At 43.6% G+C, this 13,386-nt stretch overlaps 1 protein-coding gene across 1 annotated transcript in view; it reads right to left on the bottom strand.

The window, feature by feature from the left end:
* Positions 1 to 13,386, bottom strand: part of SAMD4B (sterile alpha motif domain containing 4B) — a 43,519-nt gene that overhangs the window by 28,559 nt on the left and 1,574 nt on the right. Inside the window, exon 2 of the mRNA XM_081106725.1 lies at positions 1,347 to 1,746. Coding sequence (XP_080962851.1) covers positions 1,347 to 1,542 — 196 coding nt within the window. The 5' untranslated portion in view covers positions 1,543 to 1,746. The remainder of the gene's footprint in view (positions 1 to 1,346; positions 1,747 to 13,386) is intronic.

Raw genomic sequence — 13,386 nt, 5'->3', positions numbered from 1 at the left:
AAGTTACTATAAAAGTAAAGCCAGGCCTGGCCGATGTGGCTCAGTGGTTGAGTATCAACCTATGAACCAGGAGGTCACAGTTTGTGGGCTTGATCCCCAGTAAGGGGTATGCAGGAGGCAGCCAATCAATGATTCTCTCATCATTGATGTTTCCATCTCTCTCTTCCTCTCCCTTCCTCTCTGGAAAAAAAAAAAAAAAGAAAAGTAAAGCCAGTACTTGGCTTGCTGTGCTGTAAGGGCTCAGTGTGAACTATTATTATGGGGAAGAAGATGGGAAGGGTCTAGACACACTTTACATGGGGTCCCTCTCTCCAGGTAGCTTTCAGGTGTGCATGACTCGACCTCTTCTCTCACCTCCATCTCTCTCACCTGTTACCAAGGGCAACAGGTCTCCATCAGGCCTGTGGGGATCCAGAAGGCCAAAATGGCTTCAACAGAGTCTCTTGAGATGGTTCTCTTACCTGACTCCTGTTTATGCCCAGGGCCCTAGGGAGAGGTTCTAGAAAATTCTGGCTTACCCATACCAGTGCTAACCTCACGGGACAGAGCACTCTCTACTGCAGCGGTCACCAACCACTGGTGGTCCATGAGGTCCAAAAGGTTGGCGACCGCTGCTCTACTGAGTGGTAAGGGAACTGAAATGGACTAATCTTAAATTCAATATTCTCTTGAAGCTGTTTATGATTTAAGTCCAACTTATTTTTCAGGGGTTAAGGATAGTATAAGATGACTTGTAAATTTGGAAGAGTTCTAAAATATCCTCCTAGCTCTGATGTCCTAGAGCAGGGGTCCTCAAACTACGGCCCGCGAGCCACATGCAAATACAAATATTGTATTTGTTCCCTTTTTGTTTTTTTACTTCAAAATAAGATATGTGCAGTGTGCATAGGAATTTGTTCATAGTTTTTTTTTAAAACTATAGTCCGGCCCTCCAACGGTCTGAGGGACAGTGAACTGGCCCCGTTTAAAAAGTTTGAGGACCCCTGTCCTAGAGCCTGAAAAATGAATTAATGCTCCCCTTCAATCCCTCTTTCATAGGTAATGACTTTAGTCTGTTTGTTTCAACTTCACAGACAAGCCACCCTACATGATTCTTCCTTTGCTGTGGGTAGTTTCCAGTTTGCACTGCCCACCTTCAGCAGTCCCCCATTCCATGACTGAGGATAATTAGCAATAAAGCCCCAGGAAAGCCATGATGATAATTTGGGAGGTCAGGGACTCCCCACCCACCAAATCTAGAACCCACATTTCTTAGCACCATTGTTGGGTAGGCCTCCTCAACCATCTGACATCTGTTCCTGTTCTAGGTCTCCCTCCTACTCCCATCTCTGGGGGTGGACACTTACCAGCACTGTTGGCCTCTGACTCCAGCAGGTGGATGTCATTGCAGTCCGCCAAGGAGTGTTCTAGACAGAGCTGCAGGAAGCGAGCCTGGGTGCGAGTGACCCGCTTCAGAAGTGACAGCAGGGCCACTGTCTGCTCACACTCATTCCAGCCCTTGAACCAGCCAGCGAGGATGCCCACCTGGTCTCGGAACATCATGGTGCCGGGCCTGGGGCCAGGGTGGGGGGTACGGCGGTGGCCAGGGCCAGCGCCGTCACATGGTCTCGGCTCCGGGTTCCTGTTACCTCTTCCCTGAAGGCCAGGGCTTACGGACGTTCCCTGGCGTGGTGGCAATAGGTGGTGGGGGGAGGAAACCTGCTCACATCGGGGAAGGTCTTGGTCCAGCCACACCTCTCCAGGCTCCTGCAAAAGGAAGCAAGGGGTCAGATAGAATGAAGGAGCTGGAAATGACCTGGTGCTGAGTGGGGAAGGAGTCTTCATGCCTTTCTCTTTCAGGCTATCCACTCTGTGGAGCTCCCAGGAGAAAGGTGAAGCCAATACCAGATACTAAACCAACTATCCCTCCAATCTTCAGATCCAGAGAAAAGGCTTGATCAGGACTCAAGAGACCTACCCTAAGATGCTACCCCTCAGGCTTGGCTGTCATAGGGCCAAAAGATGTGAATTTATTTATTAATATATTTTAATTGGTTTCAGAGAGGATGGGAGAGGGAGAGAGAGATCGAAACATCAATGATGAGAGAGAAAATCATTGATCGGCTGTCTCCTGCATGCCCCCTACTGAAGATCAAGCCGGCAACCGAGGCATGTGCCCTTGACCAGAATTGAACCTGGGACCCTTCAGTCTGCAGGCTGACACTCTATCCATTGAGCCAAACTGACTAGAGCCAAAGGATGTGAATTTAAAGCAGAGAGTAAGTTGGTAAGGTTTTCCAGAAGTGGGAAATAGGAGAGGCTGCACATTATAGGAAAAAAATCTGAATTAATGGAGACCTGGCCCCAGGTGACTTGACTACACAGGCATATGACCCCAAACACATGCCCTGCCCTTGTTGGTCTCTGGCCACCTCCTCTGAGATCTGGACAAAATGACTACTCACCTGCTGAAAGGATCCTATGAAGTATTTATATTATTTCAAGCTAAGACTTACAAAGCTAGGATGTGGGTGGGTGGTGAGGTGGTGACACCAGTGGAGATCTCAGGTATGTGAATACCTGATTAGTAATTGTCTGAGTACCTAAGGGTAAGGGTATGGATAGAGAGGCCTTTTCAGAGATCTCAAACAGGCTGGGGGGGGCGGGGGGTCACATCCTCCACTCTAGCTCTTACTCTAGAAAAGGTGCAACTCTGATTTTAAGATCCCATCTATCTCTACTCTGAGGTGAATCTCTTCCAGCTCCCTTCTTCATTCCCCTGAAGACTAACCCTGACCAAAGTGCTCTGGGTGGTGAAGTCCCTTTGGCTCCCAGAGATCTGAGGATGTCACCTAAAAGTCAAGGGGATGTCAATCTGAGGACAAGGGGGACACTTCAAAAGTCAAAAACTCCCAAGTAAGAAAGTGTCCAAATTCATCTTAGGCAGGAACTATAAAGGAGCTGTGTCAACTGGACAGACAAGACAACAGGCCTGTTCTTCAGTTGACTCGTTTGTGGACACTACTCTGAAGCCTTTTTCTAACTGTTTCCAGCTCCGGGTCCCTATTCACATTTCCCATCTTTCTTGCTATCACTCCCTTGCCTCTACCCTCAAACCATATTCAGCTCCATCCCCCTCTTGCTGCCAAGAGGACTGAGAACTCCATACAAAGATCTATTGAAGCTGCTGTGCTCAGGTCTTAGGGAGCTACTGCCATCTCCTTGAACTTTCATGCTTCTGCTGAGGAAGGCTGCGAGGTACACTTGACAATGGCTGTGACTAACCTCAACAATCCTCTGTGAGACAACTGAACAGAGCAAACTGGCCTGGCTATCAATCCTTTGGATATAAAAAACAAGTGTGGAAGAAAATAGAACCTCCAAAATCTTTTTAAAAGGGAAATCAAATGTTGCCTCCCTGGCTTAAAATCCTCAATGACTTCCCATTGCACTTAAATAAAGCTTACACTAAACCTGAACGTCTTATCTTGTCCTACAGGACCCTGAAAGGTTCCTGTGGCCTCTCCAACTTATCTTGTATCAAGTTCTTTCTTGTTTCCTGGAATCCTCTTCCCCAAGACCTATCTATAGCTGGCTCCTACTTATCACTTAGGTCTTAGCTCTATGTCACTTCCTTAGAAAGATCTTCCCTGACCAATCTCACTCTCAGTCACTCTATTATGTTAAAAGTATTTCATTTCTATATAATTCAGCACCCTCAAATACCATCTAATTTATATTTGTTATTTTTCTCTTCCCCCCAAAATACAAGCTATACCATCATCACTCAGAGTCCAGACAATGACTGACACATAGAAGATGTTCACAAATGAATGGATAAAAAAGGTGAGCATGGAAGTCACACTTGGGATTTCTACAGCCCTGGGGGAGAAGACAGAAAGAATGGCCCACAGGATGGCAAAGGGATTCGAAAATCGTGAGAGAAAAATTTGAAGGCATTGAGGAAATTTCTCCTGGTGAAGGGAAGACTCAGGAGCAATTTCATAACTGACTTCAAATATCTGAAGAGGTAGCACACAGAAGAGGAATTAGATTTACTTACTTACTCGAGGAGAACCTGGGTAGACATTTCTAAGTGAGAGGCAACACAGGATATGGGAAATGTTGAAAGTCAAGAAAATTCAGTTCTAGTCTTGCCTCAGAACAGATTCACTTGGATCTTTGAGCTTGTCTGCTCTATTCTCTAGATAGAATGTGTGAAATAAGCTAGATGGATCACACATGACAAAATAGGTTTTACTTCTCAGGCTAACTCAAATTCACTGGTAGTAGCTGCCTGGAGCACTGTGGTGAGAAGGATCCTGGAGCAATGAAACGATGGGGGAATGATTAATAATTTGGGCATACCTCAAGGAATGGGATATTATGTAGCTATTAAAAATATGCTTGCCCGGCCACGGTGGCTCAGTGGTTGAGCATCAACCTATGAACCAGATCATCACGGTTTGATTCCTGGACAGGGCACATGCCCGGGTTGTGGGCTTGATCCCCAGTTGGGGGTGTTTCTATCTCTCTCCCCTCTTCCTTCCTCTCTGAAATCAATAAAAATATATTTTAAAAAAATGATTTTGATAGCACAATACAAAAAAAATCTTTATATAGTGTTTGATCTTTACTGACCTGGAGTAATGTCCATAAGCTGCATAGTAATATGTACAATGTGATGTCATTTTTTTGTAAAAAGAAAAAAAAAAGCCATATACAAAAACCATTATATATCATATCTGAATATATGTACACATATGTATATATGAATATAGAGAAATGTATAAAGGGATAGACCCTAAGGCTGTTCACACTGGTTACCTTGGAAAGGAGGCATTATTAACACTCTCAACATAACTTTTTACTATTTCACTAGTTACAAGTAAACACATATTACTTCTATAAATTTTAGAGGAATTTAATTTAATTTTTAAAGTTTTAAGGGTACATGTTACTTTCTGGCTCAGTGAGAAAGAGTACTGATTATCAGTGCTTGCCCTGGATGCAGGATAGGTGAGTGGTAGCTCACGTGCCTGGAGACAGCCTTAATGTAAGGAAAAACTTTAAAATAATGTTCTCTGTCCAAGAATGGAGCTGGCTGCCACGGGAGGAGGTGATACGCTCTCTGGCTGCTGGAAGTGGTCAAGCGGAGGCTGAATGAACATCCCTCGGGAGTGGGAGGGATTCCTTCACTGGACAGCAACTTATAAGATAGAAGACATGTTACTATTTCAGAGGGAACATTTGTGATGGGAGGTTTGATATGCCAACAGCATTTACTGCAAAAGATGACCAAACCCACAAACAGACCTAAGTTGTACACATTCTTTTCCATAAACTCTTTTATTGAGTTGTTACTTTTCCTAAGCAAAAGCACTGTGTGTCCCAAATAAACTGTTAACTGCACATCAACCCAGCTTCTTTCCACAAGTCAAATGCTAGAAGCAAAGCCTTGGAACAGAGTGGGGTCTCAAACATGAGGCTTTACACCGCCAGGTTTTAAACAGTAGGCTGGTGAAGACTATGGTGAGCTGGAAAGCACATAACCTGTCTAAAGGGAGAAGTCACAGTTTAGCTCTAATTAACTGGTGCCATGGGGGAATGTGGGTCTAGTACTGTTAGGTCTTTTATTTATTTTTTTAAAGAGAAACCAGAAATCTGTAATTTTAAATAAAATTCCTCTACTTTTAAATGTTGGAAATTAATTCGCATTAAAATAGCAACTATACAGAACAAAGCCTGTGGCTTATGGTCCTTTGACTAGATGGACACATACAGAGAAAAGACCAGAAGTCTCCTGATAACTATCCCTCCCTCAGGCCTCTCTGATTCACACCTTCAAGCCACCCCGCTACTCAAGAAACATGACTGATGGAGAGGATCTAGTACCCAAGAATAGGTTGGACAGTTCTCAATAAACCCTGGGGCTTTAGGCTAACAGTCAGTTTTAAGAATATAGTGTTAAAAAAAAATCAGCCTTTAAAGGAGGAATTCCTATGCTCTGGACCGAAAGATGTTTGCTCTGGATGATGACTGGATGGCCTTTTTCTATCAATTACCTCAATATCCTGGGTGCCTGGCAGCAGTGAGAAAGTAAGACCTAGCTTGGTGAGATGGGTCAAGGGAGAGGCACCAGCATTGACTATTCCAAGGCATCTTACTGTGATGGATTTTGGTGGATCTGCCTGCCAAATATGCATTCCCATCTTCTAGTACCAGCCCCATAAGATCCCTTTGGAAATTAACTGCCCTTCTTGGATCCAGAAGTAGACATGGAGTAAAGCCTAGACAAGGAAAAGTCCTCCTTGAACTTTTGCTGGAGCCCCTGGGGAAAACATGTTCTCTGTTAGGGTTGCCCAGATTACACCTCTCCTGATGCTACTGGTTGCCACTTCTGCTACCTCACAGTGAGAGCCTGACATAGAATGAAGCCAACAAAGATGAAGGCCGAATCAAGAAATTAGGGGAGGAAAATGGAGACCTGTTCACATTTGAAAACCTGCACACAGCAAGTCTAAAGCCCCCTAACCTAACATTTTTTTAATTACATGGACCAAAAAATTTCTTTTTGACTGAGGCTAGTTTGAATTGGGTTTCTAACATTTAAAGTTGAAAAAGCCTTGATGTTCCCATACAGAACAATTCACTACTGCTCTGGTCTCTTCTGTCTTCATGTGACCAAAAATGACTCCCTGCCTTTGAGGAAAGATATGAGAGTGGAATGTCTACAGCAGTCTCTCAAAAAAGCCCAACAATATTGCTGCCATAACTGGTCTCCATGGGACCAAGTAACCTTCTTGGGAAGCATCTACCAACCCTGGAGGGTAGGAAATGGAGCCAAAAATTGGCTAAAGTTTCCAGGAAAAAAGTGCCCTCTAAGCTCCTTCCTTGGCCCCAAAGAGTGAGAAGCAGCCCACATCTCGAGCAGGCACCACTCGAAGTCAACTCTACACATTCAGAGCAACACTGTGGAGTGTGTCAAACCTGCTGAAATCTGGGCTCTCATGCTGATACATACTTGCTGTGTAACCTGTGGCAAGTAACTCAGTTTCCTCCTCAGTAAAGCTTGTTGTAAGAATGAAATGAAACAATGTATATAAAAATACCTAGCATGATGCTTGGCGTATCTTCATATATTGTCAGGTCCCAGACCCTGTGATAACAGCTTTCCATGGAAGAGCTCATTTGATCTAAAACTATATATATTCTATATCTGTCTTATATATGTATATAATATCCACATTTTACAGATGGAAAAACTGACGCATAGGTTAAGGCATTTATCCAAGACTGCACACAACTAAGCTGAGATTTTCAAGGCCAGGCAGTCTGTCTTTGTAACTCTTGGCTGTTCCTGAGAATAATGCTAGTCTCCTGTAATTTCTATTCCAATGCCTAGAAAGTTGGGCTGAAGGGTACGCCATTTAATGCCAATATCTCTGGATAAATAAGAGGCATCCTTAGCCTCCCTACACATTCCTAGCCCTTCTTCAGCACCTACCTAGGCCAGTGGTCGGCAAACTCATTAGTCAATAGAGCCAAATATCAACAGTACGACGATTGAAATTTCTTTTGAGAGCCAAATTTTTTAAACTTAAACTATATAGGTAGGTACATTGTTATTAACTTAATTAGGGTACTCCTAAGCTGGCCTTTGCTAAAAACGTCCTCAATCTGACTGAGGTACGTACGCTGAGGTCGACCCCTTCCAACTCTCCCATCCACACTCGTCTTGTATACTTGGTTCGTCTATCTCCTTTCGTTCATCCTCTCTATATGTCCAAATGATCTCAACATACCTTGCTCAATCCTCAACACTACATCTTCTTTCACTCCACAACGTTCCCTAAAATTAACTTAATAAACTTTAAAGTTTTAAGTCTTAGTTAAACTATAGGTACGTTGAATAAAACCTGATATCATACTTAAAACAATATTATTTATTGACAAAATTAAATTCCTTACAATTTACCTTACAATATCCATAAAATTAAATCATGACAATGACTGACAAACACTAATGTGAACAATGGCCTTGCATCTCCTTGGAAAGTTTGGGTAAGTCAGGTTCGTATGTTGTTGTTTTTAATTTTAGGCACGATTCCAGGTTCTCATCAATAAGACGACTTCTAATTTACTCTTGATAAGGTTCATGCTTTAAAATGTTCGCATAAATATGTAGACCCGAATAAGGAAAGAACAGCAAACGCTAGTTTTTTCAGTTGATTATATGAGTCAGGAATACTATTCCAGGTGTTAAAAATCAACATATCTTCCTTCTCCAGGTCTTTCAAAGCAGACCACTTGTGCTGTGAACTAAGTTCACATTTGTTTTTCTCTAATATTTCCATATCAGCACAAAGACGTTCAAATTTCGAGCTCCACAGTTGTTTTTTAAATCCAGCAATTGCATTTCAAAGTTGCCAATGTCAATATTAAAGGGAGAAAAATTTAATTCTGTTACAGTAGCATTGAGAGGTTTTTTTTAACAAAGGCTAACATCGCTTTGCTGTTTCTGAATTTGTTGAGAAAAGCTTCCCTCATATTTAAAATACCGCACGTGGAATTTTGTGGAAGAGCCACACTCAAGGGGCCAAAGAGCCGCATGTGGCTCGCGAGTTGCGGTTTGCCAACCACTGACCGAGGCCTTTGATTAACTCACACTTCATGAATAAGGTAATACGCTAGTTACCTAAGGTTAACTCACTATTCTGACCTGAGAAGAACAGGAGAATGTCAGAAGCCGAGGGAGCCCAGTGTCCCTCTTATAAAAACCAACCAGCCTTGGGGGGCATGCTCATTAGAGCATCAGACTGCGCACAGAGGGTCTTGGGTTTAATTCCCCGTCAAGGGCATGTACCTGGACTGCAGGTTTGCTCCCTGCCCCCAGCTGGGGAGCGTGTAGGAGGTAACAATAAATGTGTCTCCCTCACATCAATGTTTCTCTCTCTCTGAAAAGCAATGGAAAAGAATCCTCAGGTGCGATTAACACCACCACCACCAATTAGTATTTTCAGAAACTCCTGAAATATGTACACAAAATATGTACACTATTGCTTCAGCCAAGTATGAGGCTTTTGTAAATGGTCCTGGGAAAGGGAAGGAGAGGTGAGGCCAGGCACAGCCTCCTGGAAATAACGGCCTAGAGAGCTCTGGGAAACCCTGAAGTAGAGAAGCTGGTGTCCCATATCAACCCCTACCTCCCTTCAACGTACTGCTGTCTCCTTTATTTCTTCCACTCCTAAATATGCCACCTCTTCCCTCTAAAACTCTTTGACTTTCCTTCCCTTCTTCTTCTTCCATAAGATCTAGTCATTGAGTCTTGATAACTTTTTTCCTTTTTAAACAGACACACTTTATTTTAGAGAAGAGAGAAACACTGATTTGTTCTCCCACTTATTACACACTCATTTGTTGAGTCTTGTAGGTGCCCTGACCAGGGATTGAACCCACAACCTTGGTGTATTGGAACAAAGCTTGAATCAACTGAGCTACCCAGACAGGGCGATAATTCTTTTTTCTTAATGTCAGTTAAACATGCCCTCCTGCCTTTTTTCTCCCCAAAACTCAAGTGGCTCTGGGACCAGATGGCCTGGGTTGGAAATATAACCCTATCACCTACTGCCTTCCTTAATTTGGGCGAATGAATTCATCTTGCTATACCTGTTTTCTCATATGTAAAATGTAGTTAAAAATAGCTATTCTCTTAGAGTTGTCAGGCATAAATACTCTCATAGTGTTGTGGCCATCATGCTGGATTCTTCTTTTTCTAATGCCATCACCAAGTCCTATGAAATTGTGAAAAATTTCCCCACCTTGCAGCAGTTCTTTCTCCACATGTAACAATGCTTGGACTAGGTTGCCCCACGAACCAGATCATCCACAACTGGTGCCTTCTCATCTTTTAGGCTATTAGGCTCAACTGTCACCTCCTCAAAGAGGCCAATTCTGACCACTTTGTATACAGTGGCCATCCTCACCCTCATTCACATTACTGTTTTAATTTCTTCACAGCACATATCATTATCTTGATTTACTTGTTTATATATTCTCTCACCCATCAGAATATAAGGTCCATGAGATCCAAGACCTTGACTTTTTCATTCACTGCTGCGTCTCTAGTACCTAGAAAAGTATCTCCATAAATTGTTTAATTGCTAGAGATATTTGAGACTTGCATGTTCTGCTGTTCTGTGACTTGTTCTCAACTAGACTCTATTCAACAAATTTGCACCCAAACAAAACAAAATCAACTCACTACTTAACTCTCTTACAAAGTTGCGGGCCCTAAAAACCCAAAGTTGACGTAGGGAACTGAACACCAGTATTCCTGGATTCCTCTGCCTCGAGGCTACCACCAAACCATGCCAGTCATTTCATCTCATTTCTATTTTCCAAGTGAGATCCCAAAGGAAAGTCTGGTTGGGTCAGGCTAGCCATAAACTCTCTCTGGATCCAAACAAGCACAGATTGGGGCTAGGGAAACACTGAGGAAGGGGACTATCATTGATGCTCAGAAAGGTAATGGGATGGAATCACAGTCTTATCTGGCTCCACAAGTGAGCAGTTCCAGGTTAAAGAGCCAGGTTAAACGTCCCTAAGGATCTTCTGTCATCATCTCACATTTATTCAGGGAAGGACCGTTTCAAACTAAGGGCTCTGAGGAAAGAATTCTCTTTCCACTGAGGCTGCTAAGGATGTAGGATTTAAGCCTAGGGTTGCTGAGAGCCTTTTTCATCACAAAGCAGAAATCTGTTGAGGATGAAGCTAAGTCAGTGAAGAAATGGAGAGAGATTATTGAATTGTTTCAACTCCTGGATGTAACTAGTTCTGAAGCATCCTACCTCTGGACTTTTTAGCAACAAGAATCAATTAATTCTTCTTTTTGATTAAACTAGTTTGAACTAAGGTTCCATCACTTAAGTCTTTAGAGTCCTGGCTGATATGAGGTTTGTTTTGTTTTTCCTTTTTTGTTAACACTTAGAACTTATGTGCAGGGCATTGTCCTAAGTACTTTATATGTATTAACTTACTTAATTCTTATAATAATTCTATGAAGTAGGATATCATTATTACCTTCATTTTTAAAAAAATATTTTTATTGATTCTTTACAGAGAGGAAGGGAGAGGAAAAGGGATAGAGAGCTAGAAACATCGATGAGAGAGAAACATCAATCAGCTGCCTCCTGCACACTCCCCACTGGGTATGTGCCCGCAACCAAGGTACATGCCCTTGACCGAAATAGAACCCGGGACACCTGAGTCCACAGGCCAACGCTCCATTCACTGAGCCAAACCGGTCAGGGCAATTACCTTCATTTTTTAACTGTTAAAACTGAGGACCAGAAAAGTTAAGTAACTTGCCCTACGTCACAAAACTGGTAAGTGATAATATGGGATATAAATCCTTTTTGGCTCCAAAGTCTGCATACTTAGCCACTACACTACAATGCCCTATTGCTCCCAACCCTATCAGAACATAAAATTCAACTCCCTGACTCCAGACACTATCATCTTGGGACAGACAGGGGCCAGAGAGCTTCTATTTGTTCCACCTGCACTCAATTTCATCCTTTATAAAATGAGGATAATTGTAGTTTACCTACCTCATAGGTCCTGTGAGACAATACATGTAAAGCACTTAAATGGTGACTGGTAGATAATAACAACTCAATGAACAGTAGTCATTAGTATTACTGCTCTTTGGGTCACTAAAGTGCAGCTGGCAAATACAATGCAGATGGGAGAAATCTCTTTTCTTTCATCGTTGTCCTTTAGGGGAAGAGAAGAGATGCCATGGATGAGAGATGAAGACACTTTCTTGTCTTCCACCCATTGCAGAAGCTGTTTCCTTTCTTTGGAAGGCTAGCTGTCATTGTCCCAATTCCTATGGAATATCACCCAGCCCAAATACCACCTTTTCTATGAAGTATTTCCAGATAAAGTGCTGAGTTTCACTTCATCTTAGTGAGAAAAGCAATCTCTCACTGCTGAATTTCTACAACATATAATTTGTACCTCATGTTCTGCCCTGTGTGCCTGCCCAACCTCTTTACTGTATTGGGAGCTCCCTGAAGGCAGGCCCCAGTGTTTACCCTGTGATTTCTGTTTCCTCTTCTTGACCCTAGAGAGAAACAGAATCCTTTAGAGAAAGCTGAGGGCCCAAAGGAGGGCTGAGAAGTCAAGTAGGATGGGGTGAGGCAGGTCACCACAAATAGGACTTGGGTAGCTCGGAATTAGGAGGAAAGACAAAGAAAAGTCCCACAGATAGAGCAGTTGGCGCAGAGAGCCTCTCCTTGGGCTAGGTGGAGAGAAGAGAGGAGGGGGAGGGGAGGAAGGTGTGCTGAACCTGAATGAGGTGTGAGATCTGAGAAATTTAGAGATTTCTAGCCAAACATAAGAGCTGCCTGTGCTCCAATGATTCCCAATAATTTACAGAGGGCAGATCCCACCTTGTGCGATTCAGAGACTAACAAGACACATCCCCACTATTTCCCAAACTCCGAGTCCAGTGAGGGTGGGTGAAAAACTGTAAAGATGATGATGAGTGGTGCTCTAGGAAGTACAATAAAGGGCTCTGGGCAGTAAGACACAGAGCACGAGGATTTGCAGGTGTCCTAAGGGGAGGGTGCCTCTGCGGAGAAGGACAGATGAGTAGATAGAAGAGATGGACATGTGTTTGAGGAGATAGCAATTTGAAGCAGAAGCACCAAAGACTGGTGTGGAGGGGAAGCCAGAGGAGAAAGTCCTAGGAAGATCTGAAACGAAACCATTTAAAAGTAGAATCTGAAGTAATTGCTCAGGGGCAACTTTGTGGAGAAGCTAGAAGCGTTTTGAAGGGGTCTTTCTGGAGGGTGGGTACTGCACAAAGAGTGCTCCCAGGAAAACAGGAGTGGGCAGGAGGGCACAGTAGGCATCTTTCGGGCTTTCTGTGGGGAGCGGGAAATTCTCTGTGAGGCAGTGGTTCTCAAACTAGAGCACGCGTCAGAATCACCAGGAGGGCTCCTGAAATCAGGCTGCGGGCCGACTCCCAGGTTTGTGACTCGGTAGGACTGGAGTAAGGCCCAAGAACATGCATTTCTAGCAATTCCCAGGCGATGCAGACGCTGCTGGTCCAGGGAGCACACTTTGAGGCCCATTACTATAGGGGAAGAGCTTCCTTCGTGAGGAGGCCGTCGGAGGGGAGTAGGAAGGTGGGAGCTTCCGGAAGGAAAACAGGGGCAGTCCCCAAGGAGTCTCTAAGGAGGGTGATAAGGGTCCTGCCATCTCTGAAGGGAGGAGGGGTCTCTGAGGATGGAACCTAAGAAAAACAGCCTGAAAGGTCTTTGAGGACTGGGACTTCAAGGGGTGGAGCATGTCTCTTAAAAGCCTTATTGAAAGGGGACATGGAGCCTCTGGGGA

This window comes from Myotis nattereri, assembly GCF_964212035.1.
Source record: "Myotis nattereri genome assembly, chromosome: 15".
Classification (NCBI taxonomy): Eukaryota; Metazoa; Chordata; class Mammalia; order Chiroptera; family Vespertilionidae; genus Myotis; species Myotis nattereri.
Note: the sequence above shows the minus strand (reverse complement) of the source record. Positions and strands in the feature narration are given on the sequence as shown.